The sequence below is a fragment of the Halichoerus grypus genome, chromosome 1, assembly GCF_964656455.1.
Source record: "Halichoerus grypus chromosome 1, mHalGry1.hap1.1, whole genome shotgun sequence".
Lineage (NCBI taxonomy): Eukaryota > Metazoa > Chordata > Mammalia > Carnivora > Phocidae > Halichoerus > Halichoerus grypus.
The window spans coordinates 4,017,008-4,037,820 of NC_135712.1; the positions used below are offsets into that span (position 1 = coordinate 4,017,008).

Below are 20,813 nucleotides of genomic sequence, written 5' to 3' on the forward strand. Positions count from 1 at the left end.
GAAAGCCAAGCCCGCGGGCCCCACCGCAGGCCTGGGGTCCAGCTAAGTGGAAAGCCCCGCGCACTGAGCTGTCGCGGCGCCACGCCGGGGGCACGTCCCCGCTGGAGGAAGCCAGCCCCACCCCGCCCCGCGTCCCCGCCACGGCCCGCGTGGCGTGGCGGGGACCGGCAGGCGCGCGGGGCCGCGGGGGGGGGCGGGGACCGGCAGGCGCGCGGGGCCGCGGGGCCTTTAAGGGGCCGGGGGTGGGGGGTGGCGGGGCGGGCCGCGGGGGGACGCGGCCGCGAGGGCCCGGGCGCAGGGGCGGTCCTGGCCCCGCAGGCCCCGCCCCCGCCCAGGCCCCGCCCCCGCCCCGCCCCGGCCCGAGCCTCCTCCGGCCACTGCTGGGCCGCGGGCGGGACGCCCGGGGCGGCGCGCGGAGGAGGAAGCGCGCCGGCCGCGGCCCGGGACCTGCCCAGACGCGCTAGTCGGGAACGCCGAGCGCCGCGTCCCCATTTTCCAGGTGTGCGGGGCCGGGGCGCAGTCCCGGGCCGCGGCCGTCGTGCGCCGGCCGGGCATTTCCTCCCGCTCGCGCCGCCCGGCCTCCGGGCCCGCGCCGCCAGCCGCCGACCCAGCCCCGCCGCGCCCCGTCCACGCCCCCCCCCCCCCCCGCGAGCCGGGCCGGCCGCGCGCTCATGTCCTGAGCTCGCCGCCCGCGGGCTCTGCGCCCCCAGGCCCGGGGCTGCCCTGGCAAGTTGGGGCGAGGCGCGCCGGGTATGCGCCATCACCATGTCCCGCCTGAGCTCGTGGCTCGGTGAGGTCCAGTGGCTGGTCTTGGTGTCGCTCTTCGTCGTGGCCCTGGGCACGGTGGGCCTGTACCTGGCGCAGTGGGCGCTGGCCAGGGCGCGACCCCGGCCCCCGCGGCGGGCTGCCGAGCCTGGCGAGGGCCGGCGCCCCGAGTCCGACGCGCTGCTCGCCTGGATCCTGACGCTGAACAGCTGGAGGAGCCGGTGGCAGGCCGCCTGGGTGACCGCCCTGAATGATGAGGCCAAACGGAAAGGGGTGAGTGTCTGTGAGGGCGGGTCGTGGCTGCGAGGCTGATGGCCGGCTGCCGGCTGTAAGGGCAGAGCTCCTCCCTGGAGCCTCGCCACCGCCCCGGACGGGTGGAAGTGAGCCTTCCCCGCGGCGGAGCATTCTTGAAAGTTAGGAGAAAGACCCGGGAGAGGGGAATCAAGACAAAGCGATTAGATGGTGTTCACCACCCATCAGGTGTGCCGGGCCCCGGGCTCCACCGCAGGGACACGCTGGCCTTGGATGGGACTTGTCGGAGGGGCCCGCTGCCCTTCCTGGAGTCCCAGGTGGCTTCCGGTACCCAGCTGGATACTTACTGCTTTCACACCTGATAGATGAATAACTGTGACCCAAATATGATTCCATCTATAGAAATGAATTTTTTCCAAGAACATATTTCCCAAAGGTTTGCACCCCTTGGCTTATGGAAGTAGTGGCTTTTGTTGTGGGCCAGCCACCTGCCAGACATGGTCTTGGGGACTTTCAGTACATATATCTTCTCTTTGGACCCTCACAACTCCTGGGACGGAGGCGTTGTCCACATTTTACAGGTGGGGAAACTGAGGCCTAGACAGGTTAGGTGACCGGCCCAAGCTCACACGGCCTGTGGGTGGCAGAGCAGGCATTGAACTCCGCTCTCTCCTACCTGCCAGCTGGGGGGCTCACTAACTCATTCTGCCACCACACTCTCCCGCGGTTGTTTCTTCCGGTTAATTCCTTGGTGACTTATTTTTACTTTTAAGACATCTTCATTTCATGACAAGCTCCTGGCGTCTACAATTTCTGGGCATCCCCTGAGAGGAATTAAGGCCTGGTGTGTTTGGGGAAGTGCCTGACCAGCCTTTGCTCATCACCCTTGCTTTTGTGTTCCTCCACCTGCTTCCTCCACCTGCTTGCGAGGCTCCGTGGAGAAGCCTCTGGCCATTCACTTTAAAAGTAGTGAGTGCTTCATGTCTGGATCCCTCACCCTCCGAAATATTCCCTAGGGGGCCCTCTGCCTGGTCTTTGCGCCATGGCCTTGACTCACATAGCCATGGATTTTAAGAACAAGAAGTCTTTGAGTGTAAATGAGTATAAATTCATTAACTCAAAAGACCGCGTGTTCTGAACTATAAAATTCACTATACCTTTTGGATGAAAAAAGCCTTCAAAGGTCAGTTGACTGCCGTCTGTCTTGATGCCTAGAATCTGTACCCCAGCTGTCCAGAGCTGGACATCTCCTATTCAGGGGAACCACCCCATCTCTCCCCGACCCCCTCTTTTTAAGTAGGCTCCACACCCAACGTGGGGCTTGAACTTACAACTCTGAGATCAAGAGTCGCATGCTCTACTGACCGAGCCAGCCAGGCACCCCGGAACCGCCGCATCTAAAGCCATGTGACCTCACACGTGTGAGCAAACACAGATTTGTTTCCCCAGGAATCTGCTGTCTTTGGCGCCCCAACTGACCTGCTATCACAGGCCTGGGTTCTGCGGCTGAGTTTACTCTGGGCTGGTGGCGTGCGCAGGTGGGAGCCTTGCCCCGGTTCTCTGCAAAATTTGAGCAAGTATGGGCTGAATGATCTGTAGAAGCCTTCGCTTCTAACCGTGGGACTCTTGCCTCCTGCAGATTTGGGATAGTCCTGCTTACATCATGTTGCTTCATGTCATGACATTTCTTGATTGGCTTCGGAAAATAGGATTGCCTTAGATAGGATGCTTCCAGATTGCCCATGCATGCGTCTGGCATGTTGAAGAAGAAAGGAGGAACACGCTGCTCTGGGATTTGTCTTTGCTTGGTCAGGTAAAGCAGAGAACACCAAAAAAAAATGCCTGAAGCTTTCACCCAGATCACCTGCATTTTTGTGTGGGAGCAGGAGGGACTCTGTTCTGGGAGACAGAGATTTGGTTTGCATGTTCTGTCTTCTCTCCCTGCTACTCACCATGCACCGTGGAGCTTCAGACATCAGTCATTGCAGACTCCTGCCTGGAAGTAGCAATACCCCGGCGTCAAGCTGCAAATGTGCCGAGTCTTCTCTCATGGTTTGGGAGGACGCAGTTTGGTTGTGATTGTGTTGTCAGGTGGATTGGTTTTGTGGGTGTGTGTGTGTGTGTGTGGTGGAAACCTCTGCCCTCCCTGATGCCTGGAAGCATTGCTTGATTTGAAATCAAATGACAGGTTTTGCAGACAGATAGGATCTGGGTAAGTGACTGGGCATGGCCCGCTGTCTCGGGCCCACCACTGCCGCTGCACTGGGTGAGCTGGTGTGGCGTGAGTGGGTGTCCCGACCCTGGCGGCCGGCCCCGCAGGAGTTTCCCTTTGTCCTCCTCCAGCTCCATTCCCACTGACTCCCACTAATCCCCGATTAGGGTTGATGCTTGGAGCCTGGCCTCCTCTGGAGAGCAACAGCTTAGTGGTGCTCGCCCACTCCTGCCCTGCCCTGCCCTGGGGGACCACTTCGCCTGTTGCTGGAGCTTGAGGACTCGCCGGATGAAGTTAACCATGCCTAGCATCTTCTATGCAGAGGGAATTCTCTGTGGATGGAGACAGGAGCCCCTCCCAATTTAAGCTCTGCTCCAGCCTTGAATTTTAAGACTGGAAGGGACCCTAAACTCCTGTACAGAGTGCCCTCCGTCTGCTGGAGAGGCTTGCCCGGGCTGACCTAGCTCCTGGGCGGGTGTCAGTGTGGTCCGCCCCGCGTCTGTTGTCACATCCCCCCGTGGACGGCAAGTTCAACTTTGAGACCCACATGCTCCGTTCACTGAGGCACAGCAGGAAAGGGGGAAAGGGCGTGATTGTTTGACCTGCTGTCCTAACGATGGGGCTCGTATCTCCCGGCATCTGAGGGCTGGTCGCTAACTTGTGGGCTCTCCTTTGACCCTGACCATCGACTATGGCAGTGCAGGCTTCCCGTGTCAGACGGGCCCCTGGGGCTCCAGCCCTCACTCCAGAAGCATTTGTAAACTAGACAGGGTGGTGATTTAGGGAGACACAAGGGGAAACCATTGCCGCTGTACCAGCTGGTCAGGCAGATGCCAGGTGTTTTGAAAGCCCAGGCGAGCTGCCCAGAGAGCTTCGAGAAAATCCACACGCTCCCCAACCCCCCAGTTCGGACTTGGTAGGTTGGCAGAGCGCAGGGAGCATACCGTGGTCTTCACGGGCTCCCCAGGGAGCTTCTCGCCTGGGTCCACACCTGTCCCTCAGCCGGCCCCCAGTCAGTCGGGGTCCCTCCCACCCAGTGACGTCTCCGCTCTGGTGCCGCAAACACCGGATTCCTGTTGACCTGGTGGCACTTCGGTCACGGAGAACAGAAAGCTCCTCGAGCTGGCTCAGTCGCTAGCCTGGAAACCAATACCCCCTTACTTCTGTGCACGTTTATGAAGTGGTTTGTGGTGATCGTCAGTTACCCCTCCAGTTACCCCAACGCCCACCTGGGAGGCTTTGGAAGCCAGGGTCCTTGTGGACAGGACGCCCCTCCCAAGTCTGATGCTGCTGGGCCACATGTAGGGAAGAGTGGCTGCAGAGCGAGGGCTGTGTCCTGTGGCTGGTGTTCTGGGCTCGTCTAGGACTGGACTGCCCAGCTTGGCAGAGGCCCTGAGTTAGGAGGGTCACCAAAACTGTTTGTTGCTTTAGTCATTTGCCTGAGGATTTTTTTCAGAGGAATGTTCTCAATGCAAATGACCAAGACTGTGGGACCATTTGTGGTCTTTGTAAAAAAAAAAAAAAAGACACTGTGAACTTAAAACGTGTTATTAATAGCTCTGACTTGTATATGAGCTTTGACATTTTAAAAAGTGAACACAGCAACAAGACTTCACAGTTTTCCTATTTCACAACCAACTTTGAGTGGCGCTCACAAAAATCTAAACTCCCTGAGCAGCGTCGGTGGCCACGATATGGGAGGTCAGTTGGCAAGAACGTGAAGGTGACTTTGGGTCAGGGCCGTGGATCTGCCCCGCCCCCTAACCGATTGCCTTTCTGCTGCTCAAACATTCAGGGTTCTCTCCCGTGTGGGGCCTTCCCATAGGTCATTCCTTTCGTCTTTTTTTTTTTTTTTTTTTAAAGATTTTATTTATTTATTTGATAGAGACACAGCGAGAGAGAGAACACAATCAGGGGGAGTGGGAGAGAGAGAAGCAGGCTTCCCGCTGAGCGGGGAGCCCGATGTGGGGCTCGATCCCAGGACCCTGGGACCATGACCCGAGCCGAAGGCAGACGCTTAACGACTGAGCCGCCCAGGCGCCCCTTGTCTTGAACACTTAATTAACCTTTCTCATTCTTTGGCTTCTATAAACCTTCAGGTCTCAGCGCAGAGGTCCCCCATCCTCCCATCCAAGAGGGTGCTGCCCCACCCCCACCCAGGCCACCTGTCCTGTCACCACACCTTGTGTCCTCATCAGCTCCTGGGATTGTGGACGAGCCCAGAGAGCCCTGTGTTTCTGGGCACAGCCGCCTCGGTGCCCAGCCCAAGGCAGGCTCAGAGCAGCCGGCGGCCAGGGGATGAGTGACAGGCCCTGGTAGGAACTTGTCACCAGACGGGGAGGAAGGGTGGCGATGTGCATCACCCCGTCTGGACACAGGCCTTCCCTGCTTGGGAGCTGGCCAAGCCTGGGCAAGACAAGCTGTTTAATGTGCTTTGTTTTTCACTTCTAAAGAATCAACAGTCAAGGAGGCTCACTGATGACTTTGCAAATTGCCAATGTGAAACCCGGGACTAGGCTCCAGTTCCGGCTGTTCTTTGCCCTCACCCATTCTCCCAGAGACAGGAATTGAGGGGAAGGAAGAGTGGGTGTAGTGTTAACGTCAACTAAAATGCAGCCAAAGCTAACTTCCATTCCCATCGGCCAGGTCGTGGGTTGCTGAGGCGGGAGGGGACTTCTTGAGCAGCTTGGAAGAAGCCGTGTTTGCACTGCTGAGGCTGGAAGGCAATTCCGGGGCTGTGTGACCTTGGGCAAGCCCTGGCTTCTCTGTGCTTCATCTGTAGGGGAGGATGACTTTGGGTTCAGTCTGGAAAACAGAATCCGCTGTGAGCGGGATGAGGTCTGTGTGAGGTATTTAGCAAATAGCCAATAAAGGTGGGCTGTTTTCTTGTAAAGTCTCCCTTAAAAAAAAAATTTTTTTTTTATTTTTTACTGCTTTTAGATACATAGAAAAGTTGCAAAGATAATTCAGAGTTTCCATACATTCCTCACCCAGCCTTACATAACCACAGGCAACATCAGAACCAAGAAATTAACATTGGCACAATGTTACCATAATTCCTAGTGCAGGGATATTAACAACGGTGACTTGTAAGAAATTGACATGGGCACAAAGCCTTTAAACTGAAGGCCTGACTTGAATTTCACCTAGTCTACCAGTTTCCTTTTATTGTTCCAGGATCCCATTAGGTCCCACAGGGCACTGAGCTACGACTTCTCCCAGTCTTGCAAAGTCCGTAACAGTTCCCTAGTCTTTCCTTGTTTTTCACGACCTTGACAGCTCACAACCTCGGAAGAGGACTGATGGTTATTTTGCCAAATGTCGCTCAATTTGGTGTTTTCACAGGCTTGGACCGAGGTTATACAAACCACAGAAGTGATGTGCCCCTATTAATGTCCCGTAGCATGGGCTTTGTGACGTCACAGTTCTTACTGAGGGGGCATTGGCCTTGATCCCCTGGTGAGGGTGGTTTCTGCTGGGTTTTCTTCCTTATACCTTGTGTCTCTTCTCCTGTCATCCCCTTGGTGGTGAAGAGCTATCTTGGGGAGCTACTTTGAGACTGTTACAAGTCCTGTTACTTGTCAACCTTCTCACTGATTTTGGCATCCATCGTGTATCTGGTCTGCTGGATGATGGTTCTCTGTTTCCTTCTCTCCTTCTACGTGGATTCATAGCAATTCTCCTGCGAGAAAGAGCTCCCACTTCTCCATGCCCTCGATGACTTGTCTCCATGTGGACTCACAGATATTTATTTTATTCTGCAGCTTATAATCTGATGCCATGGCTGCTTGCTTGGTTGGCGGAATTGCTCTCTTGTGTTCCACCATCAAGATACATAAATATCTATCGGTTTAGCACTTCTCTTCTTCATGATTCCACAAGATGTTTGTTTGAGACTCATCTCGCATTTTTTATTTTCCGCTCTTCCAGCCCCAGGCTCAGCCACTGCTTCGAGCTGCACTGATACCTTTTATTGGAGAAGTGTTTAGAAACCAAGGTCTGGGGGCACCTGGGTGGCTCAATCATTAGGCGTCTGCCTTCGGCTCAGGTCATGATCCCGGGGTCCTGGGATCGAGCCCCGCATCTGGCTCCTTGCTCAGCTTCCCAGCTGAGGAGAAGCATCTCCCTCTCCCACTCCCCCTGCTTGTGTTCCCTCTCTCTCTGTGTCTCTCTCTGTCAAATAAATAAATAAAATCTTTAAAAAAAAAAAAAAAGAAACCAAGGTCTGGGCATCAGACGTGCTTGTTACTGCTGCGGTCTCATGGCTTCTAGACCCTTCTAGTAGACAGAGCTAGGAGGTATGGCTGTGTTTGCCCGCACACTCACAGGCTCGTGTCTGTTGTTCTGTACCTTTCTGTCTGCCTGGAGGCTGATACCTCAGATTCTCGTTCAACAGCAGAGTCCCGGTAACTCTCCTTTCCTCACTTCTGTTCTCCCTCTCCAAGAGGCAGGCGTCTGGCCCTTCCTGTCTCTGACATGGTGACTTACTTGGTCAGTTCTAGTAGACACATGAAGCAGTTTCTGCATCGCTGACCTGCTCCCCTGTGAGAAACACACTTACGGACCAGGTTATGCGTTTACGCAGTCGGGATGTCGTCATCCAGAGTTTCTAAGGTTAGCTCTGTGTTCTCCCACCCCTTCAGGGGGTGATGGCTTTCATGGGTAATGCGGTTAGGTTCATTTGTTTGTTTGTATTCCTTCGGGGGTTCCTCCCACATCCTGATTTTTTTTAAAATCCATTTTTTTTTTTTTTTAAAGATTTTCTTTCTTTATTTGACAGAGAGAGAGACAGCGACAGCAAGAACACAAGCAGGGGGAGTGGGAGAGGGAGAAGCAGGCTTCCCGCAGAGCAGGGAGCCCGATGCGGGGCTCGATCCCAGGACCCCGGGACCAGGACCCGAGCCAAAGGCAGAGGCTTAACGACTGAACCACCCAGGCGCCCCCATTTTTTTAACCCAGTGATTTGGGATGCCGCGTTTGTCATGAAGTTTCTCCGCGCGTTTGGGGGTGGGGTGGACACGCTGGTCTGGTCCACTGGGCCGTTGTGTGTCCCCGCACCCGGACCGCACAGCTGGAGTTACCGAGGTTCTGCGGTGTGTTTTCACGTCGGGTGGGGCTAGTCCTCCTCGTGTTTTTCTTTTCTCGGTGTCTTCCTGGTGGCTCCTGCGTGTTGCTTTTCCCTGGGGACGTAAAGGCCTGCTCTGGTCTGAGTGCGGCCGTGTCTGCACATGGACAGAGCGTGAGAGGTACATCAGCGAGGGCTTGCGTCCCGCCTGCACGCTGGGCTTCCTGCAACCCTAGGACCGGGCCCTTTGGAAGGGCAAGGGAACCTTGCATCTTTATTTTAACTCAATAATTCATTTCCTTTGGGTCCCACCCCTTGACGTTCAATTTCCCAGCAGAATCTTTTCCGGGTTTTAATCTAGAAGGTGTCAGAGGGAGGAGAGTAGAGAGCACATCCACCGATACCGGGGTCCCCAGGGTGCTTGAGGCCCCTGTAGCTGCAGCTGCTTCACCAGGCCGTGTGGGCAGCCGCGACCACCCCTGCCCGCCCCGGCCGGCCCGCCCATTCCCTCCCTGCCCCTGGCCCGCAGCTCACACCCAAGCAAGCTCCAGCCGCGGAGAACGTCTGCGGAGCAGCCCGAAGAGTGACTTCATCACTCTTGAGAAGTAGATTTAATTCTCCCCTGATGATTTTAGGGGGTGAGATAGATGTTGCTAAAGCAGGGCACGGTCGGACGCCTGTAAGTGAGAACGTTCTGGGACTTTTAGGTTCACTCTTGGTCATCGGGAATTCTTAAGAAATAGCCCCCGGATAACTTCACGGCTTGCTCATTTGCACCCTGCTTGTCAGAGGAACTTTGGTGCCATCTCGTACCATTTTATTCTCCTGCCCTCGATCGTGGCCTGTAGTTGCGAATGGCTGGCCACGTGGAGAGTGTCTGACATGATGACAGAGGGTGGGAAGTTGGGAGGTTGAATATATGTTTTTTTACCACCCAATCAGAACTTACGAGACGGTGAGGCACTTCTTAGAGCGCATCAGGAAGGGTTTCACTCCAGGGTCGTGATGGCGGCGTAAGCCTTCGGCCTCCACGAGAACTTGTTTTTATTTATTTATTTTTTTAAAAGATTTTATTTACTTATTCGACAGAGAGACACAGCGAGAGAGGGAACACAAGCAGGGGGAGTGGGAGAGGGAGAAGCAGGCTTCCCGCAGAGCAGGGAGCCCGATGCGGGGCTCGATCCCAGGACCCTGGGATCATGACCTGAGCCGAAGACAGACACTTAATGCCTGAGCCACCCAGGCGCCCCGAGAACTTATTTTTAAAAAGGCCAAGACTTGGCTGACTATCGCAGCCCTGATTTTTCTTTTATAAAACATGAGTCTTGCCTTGTGGTCCTGTTAATGTAATTGCACATCTCTCCTTTGGAGATCTTTAGTTGCAAGACTGAAAATGAACATGGGCTGACACACAACGGAGGGGTTTACTCACAGGGTGTGGTAAGGTGCACAGAGCCCAAGGCAGAGTGGACCCAGGAGACCTTGGGCAGCAGGAGCCTGGCAGCCCCAAAGGTCTGTGAAGCAGGGGCTCAGGAATCCGCTCCTTGGGCACAGCCAGCTGGCTGGTTCATTTTTAGCCAAGGAATTTCAAATTCCAGGGAGAGGTGGCTGGCCCCTGGGGGTTCCTGCCCACTTACCACTGGTTGGTGGGAGAGGAAGGCGGCGCACCACGTGGAGCAGGGAGAAGTGATTCTCTAAAACCAGAGAGAACTTCTTTCTTCTGGCAAAAGGAGCAGAGGACAGAGCCCTTGGCCCTGCTGTGCTTGGCCAGATAGTGAGCTGGACCTTCAGCGCCACACCCAGCACCCTGCCCCTTGTAAACTCGAGTGTTCAGAACCCCCTTTGCCATCTTTATTGCCACATGTCTGGTTTTGTTGTGCATTCCTTGCTTCCTGTCCCTCTCTGGTAACCGAACCCAGCCCCAAGCGCGTTATATTGTGAGCGATATTTGACCCCCGCTGCTGATGGAAGCACAGCTTTAACTGAAGGGGGTTATGTTCCCAGGTTTGCAGAGCTTTCTCCCCAGTATAGAATCGTGACGGGGGCCGCCCCATGCTGACGTGCCCTCACTGTGCCTCTCCTTCTGTTCCAGGGCCCGCTGTTCCTGTCCTTCGAGGAGGACCCTCTGCAGCAGCCCCTCGAGCTGGCCGTGCGGCGAGTCTCGAGTGTGGCCAGGTCCGCCCAGGAGAAGGTGAGCTGGGGTGCGGTCACCTGCCGCGGGCCTTTCCCGACTGAGAGAGCGAATTCAAAGCTCGGGGGGGGGGGGGGGGGAGGTTATTCTGTTTTAGGATTACTGAAAATGTGGACACCTTAAAAATGTAAAAAAAAAAAAAAAATTTTAAGTGTGGTCTATCAACTGATGGATGGATAAATAAAACCTGGTAGATGCACACAATGGACTAGTATTTCGCCTTGAAAAAGAAGGAGATTCTGGCACGTGCCACGTGCATGGGCCTTGAAGACACCTCGCTGAGCGCAAGAGGCCAGTCCCAGAAGGCACATCTCGCGTGGCTCCGTTTATGTGGCCTATCCAGGGTGGCTACATCGCCGCGCACTGGGCGGGGAGATGCAGAGTGACTGCCCGTGGGTGCGGGGTGTCTTTGTGGGGTGATGATAAGGTTCTGAAAGCGGTGGTGCTGATGGCCATACAACTCTGTGAAATAGGTTAAAAACCATTGAGTTGGGGGCGCCTGGGTGGCTCAGTCCGTTAAGAGTCTGACTCTTGATTTTGGCTCAGGTGACAATCTCAGGGTTGGGGGATCGAGCTCTGAGTCGGGCTCCATGCTCAGCGGGGAGTCTGCTTGGGATTCTCTCTCCCCCTCTGCCCCTCCCTCTGCTCTATCTCAAATAAATAAATAATTCTTAAAAAAACCCTTGAATTATACAGTTTAAATGGGCAAATTAAATGATATGTGAATCATCTCTCATTAAAATGCATATATTTGTGTGTGTGAATATATATGACACCTAGATTTGAGCCAACTCGACGCTTTGTTGAGCTCCTTTTACAGTCTGTGGTTGTTCACGGGCTGAAGTTACTTATTAGTCTGATCACGTACCGTAAATAATTTAAAAGATTTTTTTTTTTTAATGAAAAGTATCTGTAAAAACTCCTGAGAGACTTCCTCTGAAATACAAGGCTTGTATCTATCTACGTTTTACTGTCGGGTCCCACACGTGCTGTTTAGCAGACGGGGTTGGGGGGGACACCGGCGTGACCCCGCTGGAGAAGGTGAGCACTCCAGCCCCAGAACCCCGCCCCCCCCCCTCGGATTCTGCTCCCTGTCCTCGCTAGCATAGCGTTTGCAGCCCTGGTTCCTTCGTTTTACCTACAGGTCGGGGCTCTGGAAGGACCAAGCTTCTGTCGTCATCTTCTACCCATAGACAATGGAGTTGTTCTCTCTTTCCCAGTAGTACAGCAAGGCTGCGGTGAACCTGCGTGCGTCCTGTCCCCGCCTCCTCAGGCGCGAGCAGGGAAGTAGATGGGGGGACGCGGGGCTGCTAGGCTGTAGGTGCCCGCTGCAGAGTGACCAGCTATTCCGGAATTGGTCACCGGAGCGCTGCTCCCCGCCCACTGGGCCCCTGCGAGGGCTCTCCTTCCCCACCCCCTTCCCAATACTGGAGTCCGTGCTGTTTTATCCCTGTGATGAGTGTGGGGAAGTCTCTGGGAGGTATCGGGGTACGACAGGAAATTGGCTGCAGTAGCGCGGGATGCCGAGACCCGCATGGCACGTTAGGGCTGGACGGGGCTGGGCCAGCAGGTGGCCCAGTGCTTTTATGATACTGGGGGGCTGAGGGCGGTTGGCTTCCCCCCCGCATGGGAAGTGCCTCTGGGCGCGGCGAGCACCCTCTATTATTGACCGATCGGGACCGAATCCCTTTGTGGTGGGCACTTGCTGTTTGGTGTTTTCTGACACTGCCCCAGTTTCTGAGGCACGGAGCGTGCGGGGCGGGCCCGGAGGTGTAGAGGGGGGAGCTGAGAGGTGGATAGAGCAATCGGCCGTTTTTAAAGGCCTTGATATTTAGTGCCAGAAAAGCAGCTTTAGAAAGGGGAGGGTGAAATCGTGTTTATTTGAAGACAATTACAGAAACGGTGCATGCGCATTAAAAAGTTAAAAACGATACAGCCGCCCGCCGCCTGGCCCCCTGCACGGAGCCGCCTTCCCCTGCGCCCCCCGGGAAGGGACCGCTGCCCACAGCGTATTCTCGGAAGCTTCTTACGTCCCGCAGACAAATGGCACAGCGCACGGGGGCTTGTTTCGTTTTATGAGTTTCTGCAGAGTTCTTGACTCTTACGTTTCCTTGGCCGAGTGAGAAATGGGAGCTTGTCATCTCCTTGTCATGGCTGCAGGTACTGCTGTCCTGGGGTGAGCTGGCGGCCCGTCGGTGTCAGGCCCCCGGCCCCCCCGAGCGGTGTGGGAGAGTGGGTCCTGGGGGGGGACCGAGGGCCACTGTCGCTTACCAGCCCGTGGCCTGCGCACGCCCACGGTGGGGGACCCCACTGGGATCCTGCTGGCTCCTGGGAAGCTGGGTGTAGGACACCCCCAAGTTCGTGGGTCCTGCACACCGCCTTCCCCACTCACGGTCGGGCTTCTTGGCTGACCACGGCACGCTTGAAGGCGCCGTTTTGTGAAGGGATCAAGCCCTTCAAGGTTAATCAGAGCTTCTCCTGCCTGTGCCCCGGAGGGGGATTCTTAACGCCGGTACGTCAGAGGAAGGCGGGCATGGACCATGGCCTCTCTACTGTTGCTCCAGGACCTCGTGTTCTCGAACCGCTGCATCGCGCAGGACGCTGCCAGCACCCGGGTTCTGCTGCTTTTAGGATCTACCCCCCACCTGGGTTTCAGACATATTGAACCCTCTGTCCACTCTGTCATGTTTTTCCTGTGCTCTGCAGAGTTCTTGAGGAGGGAAATCTATAACGTCACTTGGGGACCACAAACAAAGGTTTAAAGAAATACAGAAGCATGGTTTCAAGGACGTCACCCTCCCTCCCCCAGCTCGCTCCGTACGATCAGCCTGTATCTTTCTCAACTCCCTGACTCAGCCCTGACAAGGGACGTGTGGATGGCACTTGAGCTAATGACAGGGACAAGTCCGGCCTGGACCGTGGGGCTTGAGGACATAGTCACGTCTCTGGTCATCTAGATGGGAATGGGGATCCTGGTCTCCCTTTGTGCGCGCCTTCCTGACTCATGTTCGGTCTTGAGTCTCACCGCGGGCCGCCAGGGAACAGAACCGGGCCTGCCCTGCTCTCCAGGTACCCTGCACTTGACTTTCTCCTGCTACCCATAAAGACCCCCGTGTGCCAAAGTAATCGCCTTGGCAAATACTTGGTTCATCAGCACCCCCCCACCCCCACGTCCTACACTGAGAGGGGGTCTTGCGTAGCTTGGAGCAGCGTGAGGTGCCTTGCAGAGCCCGTGGTGGGGGCCGGATGCACGGCCTGCCCGTGGCTCAGTAGGAGCACTGTGGACTTGGAGCACTCCGACACCAGCGGTGTGAGCTTTTCTTCCATGTGATAACCAACTCACTGCACACCCACTGGGTGTTCAGTAACTCCATTCTGTTCTTACCCTGACCCCCTAGACTTGGCCCAGGCCCCCCAGGCTAAGGGCACAGCCCCACACGACTGCCCCCGTTGGATGCCAATCCCAAGTCTGGGCCATCTGGAGTTCGGACCCCCCGGCCGTAAAGTCAGGGGGTTCCCGCCTCTCCTCAGGTTTGATAATTTGCTAGAACAACTCCTGGAATTCAGGAAAACGGTTTACTTCCTATTACTGGTTCATGATACAGGAAACAACTCAAGAACAGCCAGATGGGAGAGATGCGTAGGGCAAGGTGTGGTGGGAGGGGCCCTGAGCTTCAGGCGGACTCCGGGCACGCCGCCCTCCCAGCACCTCCTCATGTAGACCAACCCAGAAGCTCTCCAGACTCCGTCGTTTAGGGGTTTTTATGGAGGTTTCATTACTCAGGCATGATTGAGTAAATCACTGGCCTTTGGCGATTGAACTCAATCTCCGGCCCCTCTCCCCTCCCGTCCCCTCCCCAGTGGGTGGGGCTGAGAGTTCCATCCCGCTGATCATGACTGGTGTTGGGAGTAACCAGCCCCCATCCTGAAGCATACACAGCCCCCAATCACCAGTCATCTCCTTAGCACACAAAAAACACTCTTATCCTTTGGGAGATCCAATGGTGTTAGGAGCCGTGAGCCAGGACCTGGGGACAAAGCCCAGGTATTTATCCCAAGCAGCAGCCCTGCGGGTGGTGTGGGTCGTGGGTTTTCCTACAGGGAGCCTGTGCTTGCCTGGCGGGGCAGCTTCTTGGGCGGTGGCCGGAAGCATCCCTGTCACTTGGGCTCACTGTATGCGGGCACGGCTGGCGGAGGCGGGAGGCAGGCCCCGCACATTCCCAGTGGGGGCACTCTGCACTGAAGCCATCACCTTTAAACTTCTCTCCAGGGGCTCCTCTGCCTTCCCTTCCAGTCTCAACATGCTCTGAATAGATTTATTTCTCCCAGAGTGTAATTACCCTCTTACACAAGAGCAACGAGTTTCTACCTACGTTCTCTTTCCGCATGTCCTGGGAGAGGTTTGCTCCAGAATGTTTGACCTAGAAAAGACAAACCTTCCTTTCTACATTGCAAGTGGCTCGAGAGTCAGCTCTTTGCTCCGCAGCAGGTCCCAATAGCCCTTCCACGGCACGTCCGTGGATTCAGAAATTCCACCTTCGGTTCCGTGGAGGCAAGAGGTCTACAAGGGCCCCGTGGAGACTCATCCAGTCTGAATCAGGGTTTGGGAGTGGTGCTGGGACAGGCACCCACCGAGAAAGCCATGCATTTCCTTTAGGGAGCATGGTGTGTCTCTTTGGACACAGCGTTTATTCAGAAAGCTTGCCGGTGAAAACAAGGGTCCCGCTTGGCACTGGAAGCAATCTTTGGAGACTGGGAGTGATGTTGGCTTTCTTTCTCTGGTGTGAGGCCAGGTATCCTGTGAAAGACAGTAATTATCCCCGTCTGCAGTGCCATTCGTAAATAAATAGAGGCTTCTAATGGTATAATGATCATGTGTAGGTTACAGTCCTGAATAGACGTAATAACCCACCCAGCACGGAGAAGGGCCCAGCTCGGAAGCCAGGGAGACACTGGTGGATCTGAGCATGTTTGGGCACTTCTTTCTCCCTCTGAGCTGGCGGTTGGGTGTCTGCGAAGGGTGCATCCCTCCCTGGCAGGGTGGTGGGGGGAACGAGGGCCAGCCTGGGCCTCGGCTCCTGATGCCATCAGGTGTGAGCAGCCACGGGCTCTGTCTCTTCTCATCAGTGTTCACCATACAAGTATCAACGCCCATTGTACAGAGGGAGAAACTGAGGCGAACAGAGGCCAAGTCACTTGGCCGAGAGATACCAAGTAGTAGAGGCCGGAGTCGAAGCCAGTCAGCCTCCAGAGACAAGCTGAACCCTGGCACACCGTCGTCAGCGCTGTGACTCTTCTTCACACCCGTATCCTTCTGTCCCCTGTGCCCCCGCCCCCACCCGACAGCGGAAGAGACAGATGAGCATGAGGCCCTAACCCACCTTTGCTTCTGTAAACCCGCAGCAACAAACAGAACTTGGACAATTGCATGGACTCTCCCCCAGAATCTTCTTCCGCCCGCGCTGCACGTCAGGGAGCCCCACAGCCCACCCTGGGTGTGTGTCGTGTTCTGTGTGCGGCTGACTAAGGCTGGGACGTGTTTGTGTGCTGAAATATACTCCGAGAGTGGCCAGGGTCTCCCGCGCTCTCTCTAGACCTCAGTGGGCCCCCTTGGTTTCCAAGTGTGGCCTGATTCCGGGTTGTCCATGTTTGTCTCTCTAGTTGCAAATGGGAAGCGTGGTTGATTTTTTTTTTTTTTGCTTTGCATGACTTGAAATTCGAGGTATCCATCAGGCTGGTATTTATGCTAAAATGCTAACAGGTTGTGAAATTGTTTTGTACCAGGGTCTTTCCAAAGGCAGCTACGGAGATACCTCATTGGAGGCCCCACCCTCTGAGACCCAGGGTGGATACCACCCTGGGATGGGAGCCATGCCTCCCCGGAGCTCCACCTCTTTGGGTTACTGTACTGAGTTCTGGGCTGAGTCAATCCTGGGCTGCAGCCTGACTTTGCCTTGAGAAGACAGGGTAAAGAACCCACAGACAAGCTGGAGTCTTGTGTGTTGGACTATCAAGCAGTAGCGTTCGGGGTAGGTGGGACAGAGTGACCTGGCCCCATGCAGGGAGCACCAACAGCCAGCCTGGAGAAGACACAATTCCCTCCTGCCTTCATTTTAAAGGAAATGTCTCGTATGTGTCTTTTCATACATAGGGTTGATGAAAGAGAATGGCATGTTCACAAACAGACTTTTGAGCCAAGGAATGCCCACAGTAAACCACATTCCCTAGTAACCATTCCTCTTGGGAGTGCAGTATTACTGGAAAGCCTGTTCATTTTAAAGTGTCCCAACAAGAGGAGGGTTGGGGTATTGCCAGGGTGAGATGTCAGAGCCCGTGTAGTTCACGGCACGCCCCTCAGTACCATAAAGTAGAGCGTCCACCCAGCATTCCTTGGGTTGGGCCGCCATCTTGTTTCCAGTATGTTTCATCTTTCCCTGGGCAAACAGGATTAGCTTCATAGATGTTCTGATCATATCTAGCCGTAATGCATTTTACCTTTTAAACTGAGTCTCAGGGTGCCTGAGTGGCTCATTCAGTTAAGCTTCTGACTCTTGATTTTGGCTCAGGTCATGATCTTAGGGTCATGAGATTGAGCCCTACACTGGGCTCTGTGGTCATCATGGAGTCTGCTTGAGATTCTCTCTCTCTCCCTCTGCCCCTCCCCCTGCTCACACTCTCTAAACAAACAAATAAATAAAATCTTAAAGATTCCTTATTCTAGAGTAGAAATGGTCATTTATAAATCAGCTTTGTGCTGTCTTCAAGAACATTTATGAGGGTGAGTCTGGATGGCCGCATTGGGAGCTCTGGATGATTAGTGAAGGGGCTTTACCTTCCCTTTCATTTTGGAGTTCTTTCCTCAGGATGTTGTATAGCATGATTATAGGGAGAAAGATTCAGTGACATCAACCCTTTAGATGCATTTTTGTGGCTGTATTCCAGTTCTTTTGGGGACAGGAGTAATTAAATTATTTCCAGGTCTCTAGAGTGTTCCAAGAGAAGGAGGAGCTGAGTCAGCCGTACAAGAAGCTTCCTTGAAAAGGAACATGGAAGGAGTGCAGTGAGGTTTGAAGACATTACAGGCCTTTCTCTGGCAAGCGGTAGCAAAACTCAGGACTACCTAGGCCTGGCGTTCTTTGGCCCCAAGTCTAAACAAAGGAATACAGTTTCAAGATAAGACCTATTTGCCTAAATATGTGACTATCTGAGCTTCTGTCTTGAAGCTGGAGAGAGCACAGAAAAGTGAACAATGGCCCCCACTCTGTTCTGTCTGCACATGTTACGGTGACGGGACGTGTGCTCGTCTTTGCATTCCCATGATGCTTCGCGCCTGGCCTTCCCCCTTGATCTGCAGGGGTGGACCAGGTCTCCACCTTGGGGACCCTCAATCCACAAAGTCCATCCTGCATAAACGCTCTCTTCTGTAGAGAGGAGCGGGGTTTATCTGGAATACACAGTTCAGCTTTCTGTTGGTGCGATTTTGAAATGGTTTATGTAACCGAGGAGTTGCCTACTCACTTTGGAAAAAGATAACTCAAGCATAAAGCAGGTGGGCTCATGGCTGGCTGTTTCCACAGGAGCCCCTTATGCTCCTAGATGTTGGCTTCATGAAGTCCTGTTCTGGGGCCAGAGTTTCACGTCTGTTCTCGGAGAAGTACTCAGTCCCACTGTGGATATTAGATATTGTTTCTACTTAACTTTAAAAATCCAGTATCAGTATCAGAGTCCCTCAGTGGGAAGCCTGAGCGATGAGGATTGCATAGCCCTATGTAAACAGCTCTGTGTGATCGGGATGCTCTGAGGAGCTAACTTGAAAACCTCGGGAGGGACCCTCATAAACACAGGTGTGTGTGGGACAGGGGAGACTGGGTCAAGAGCAGGGTTGTTCATCGGATTTAGGCAGATGTCAGCCCTGGACATTCTGGCCCCTTGGGAAGGCCGACTGGCTGGAAGGGTCTGCTGAACATTATATCAGGGCCCCCACCTTCTGCTGCTCCAAGCGGGGTCCCCTGTGTGATGGTGAAGGCTTGCCCCCGTTCACCGGGATTGAGAGAATTTAATCCCCCTTGTGGATAACACCTTAATGCAACTAAAAGAAGATTACTTATTTTTAAAGCCTTTCCATTTTGTTCTTGTCCATTTGACAAATGAAGCATTATTATTCCCAGGGTGGCAGGGGCAGCGGCCGGCCAGGATGAGGATTGGTCCCATCATTGTCCCTCAGCTGGGCTCATGGCCACAGCACTAGCAGCATTTCGTTGGGCCAAGCTGTGACGTTGGGGCAGCCTCGGATAGCCGTTGTAGTTTGGCCCTCCCGCTGAGTGCTGCAGGGAGACCAAGGAAGGGTTTGTCTGCGTGACGGGTTTTATGTGGGGGATCGGGACTCCTAGGGCCAGGAAGACCCTCCAGCGGGTCTCGGTGAGAGAACGTTGGGACCCATAGATGCTCTGTCTTTAGTATTGTACTTACTCTCTTGATGTGACTCGAATAGGAATTGTGACCATTGGAGTCTTGCATTCTAGAAGTTTTAAAGTCTTTTAAGTCTAAATCCGCTTGTTTATTTATTTGCTCTTAATCATGTGCTTAGGCCACCTCCATATCCAGGGATGGGGTAGGGGGGAAGCTTTGTCTAGAACTGGATACAAAGGAGAACCCACTCCTTCTTGCTCAAGAGCACTGATGAAGCCGTGGGATTTTATTGCTAAAATTCTAGTTAGCTTAGTAGAGAAGGTTCCAGAGACCTAATGGGAGTCAAGCAGTCATCCTCTGGTGTCTTACTCAGAGCGGTGTGAGGCCCCGGGCCGTCGAGACGAGGACAGCGAATGTTCTCCTTGTCGTGTCATTTGTGTTTGTAGCTCATCTGGCACGAAAATATATTCCTCCAAAAAGGATTGTTTATAGAGCATTTATTTTTAAAATGAATAGACGACATTTCTTACACAAACATTTTTTTGTTCCAACCTTTTGTGAACTCGGGAGAGGCAATAACATGATGAAGATATGTAAACTCAGGCACGTAGCTCAAGTTCCTTCTCGAGACCTTGCTGGGACGGGGGAGACCGGTGTGGGGTGGTGTCTGCCAGGATGGAGAGCAAGTGATGCTTTCCTTTCTCATTCTGTGCCGTCGACCCTCCGACGGTGGACGCTGTGGGGGGACGCTGGGGCTGTCGCAGTGTCCGGGTCAGGTCTCCTCAGGAGGGGCAGATGGGCCGGGGGGGGTGGTGGGATGGGGGTGGAGAGGCTCTGGATGCAGGACTGTTGGGGGTGGGGAGGAAGGAGTTAGCTGGGGATGAGAAAGAAGAAGGGGACAGATGTCCTAGCCTGATGTCCTAGCCTGAACTTGGGGAAACAGCAGGCCGGATAAAGGAACTATTTGGATAATCTTTCCACTTGGTATTTTATTTTAGATTCTGATAAATCCACCAGAGAATTAAAGAATTTTCTTTTCCTTCCCAAGTGACAGCCGGCAGTGTTCCCTTGGGAAGGTGGGGGTCCCGCCTGCCTTACGCTCCGCCTCCTGATGACTTGGCTCTGGCCTGGCATGCTGGCCACCTGCCGGGCGTGCCCCACAGTGCCCTTCCTCCCAGCAGGTGCGCACCTGGCACCTGGCTCCTCATCATCCCCGTCATCCCCCGGGGGCTTGCTCGGCCTTCTGCGAGGGCAGGGGTGACCCCTCATTCTAGAAGATCCTCTCCTATAGAGGGGTTCTATGGCAGAAACTTGGTATTTCTCTGTTCGGTAACCTCTCTCTCTAAAATGCTTTGTGATTTTTATTGGGAATGTGGCCTGGTTTATTCCTGGTGTAATTACTTGTCTTTGTCTTATAGGTCCTTAAGCGAACTCACTTTATAATGCTATTCTTGTTAAGGCTGTATAATTTCCTAAGTGTTTAATATTTTATATGTTCTTCGAATTATCCCCACATCTTTGGAGGCCACAGTAGGTTGAAAATTATCTAGATAGAAACAATTTATGGTGTTCCGAGTATATTTTAAGTTTTTTGCTTATAAAATCTATCACTTGTTTTCTTTTTTTTTAAGAAGTTTTTTTTTTTTTTAAGATTTTATTTATTTATTTGACAGATAGATAGAGAGCATAAGTAGGCAGAGCGGCAGGCAGACGGAGAGGGAGAAGCAGGCTCTCCGCTGAGCAGGGAGCCGGACGTGGGGCTCGATCCCAGGACCCCAGGATCATGACCTGAGCCGAAGGCAGCCGGCCGCTTAACCGACTGAGCCACCCAGGCACCCCTCACTTGTTTTCTTTCTAAGGCTCAGTTTTAGAGAGAGGAGATGGCTAATGGCTTTTACTCCATATGAACGGGGAAATGT

General features: G+C 54.0%; 1 protein-coding gene across 2 annotated transcripts in view; it reads left to right on the top strand.

Annotated features, from left to right (window-relative positions):
- The first annotated feature begins 632 nt into the window (after positions 1-632).
- Positions 633-20,813, top strand: part of C2CD2 (C2 calcium dependent domain containing 2) — a 51,569-nt gene continuing 31,388 nt past the window's right edge. For both annotated transcript variants that reach the window (XR_013447401.1, XM_078071390.1), the window contains exons 1-2: positions 633-1,038; positions 10,387-10,485. Coding sequence is in view for 1 of the 2 variants with exons in the window: in XM_078071390.1 (XP_077927516.1) it covers positions 766-1,038; positions 10,387-10,485 (372 nt within the window). In the remaining variant the exon portion in view is untranslated. The remainder of the gene's footprint in view (positions 1,039-10,386; positions 10,486-20,813) is intronic.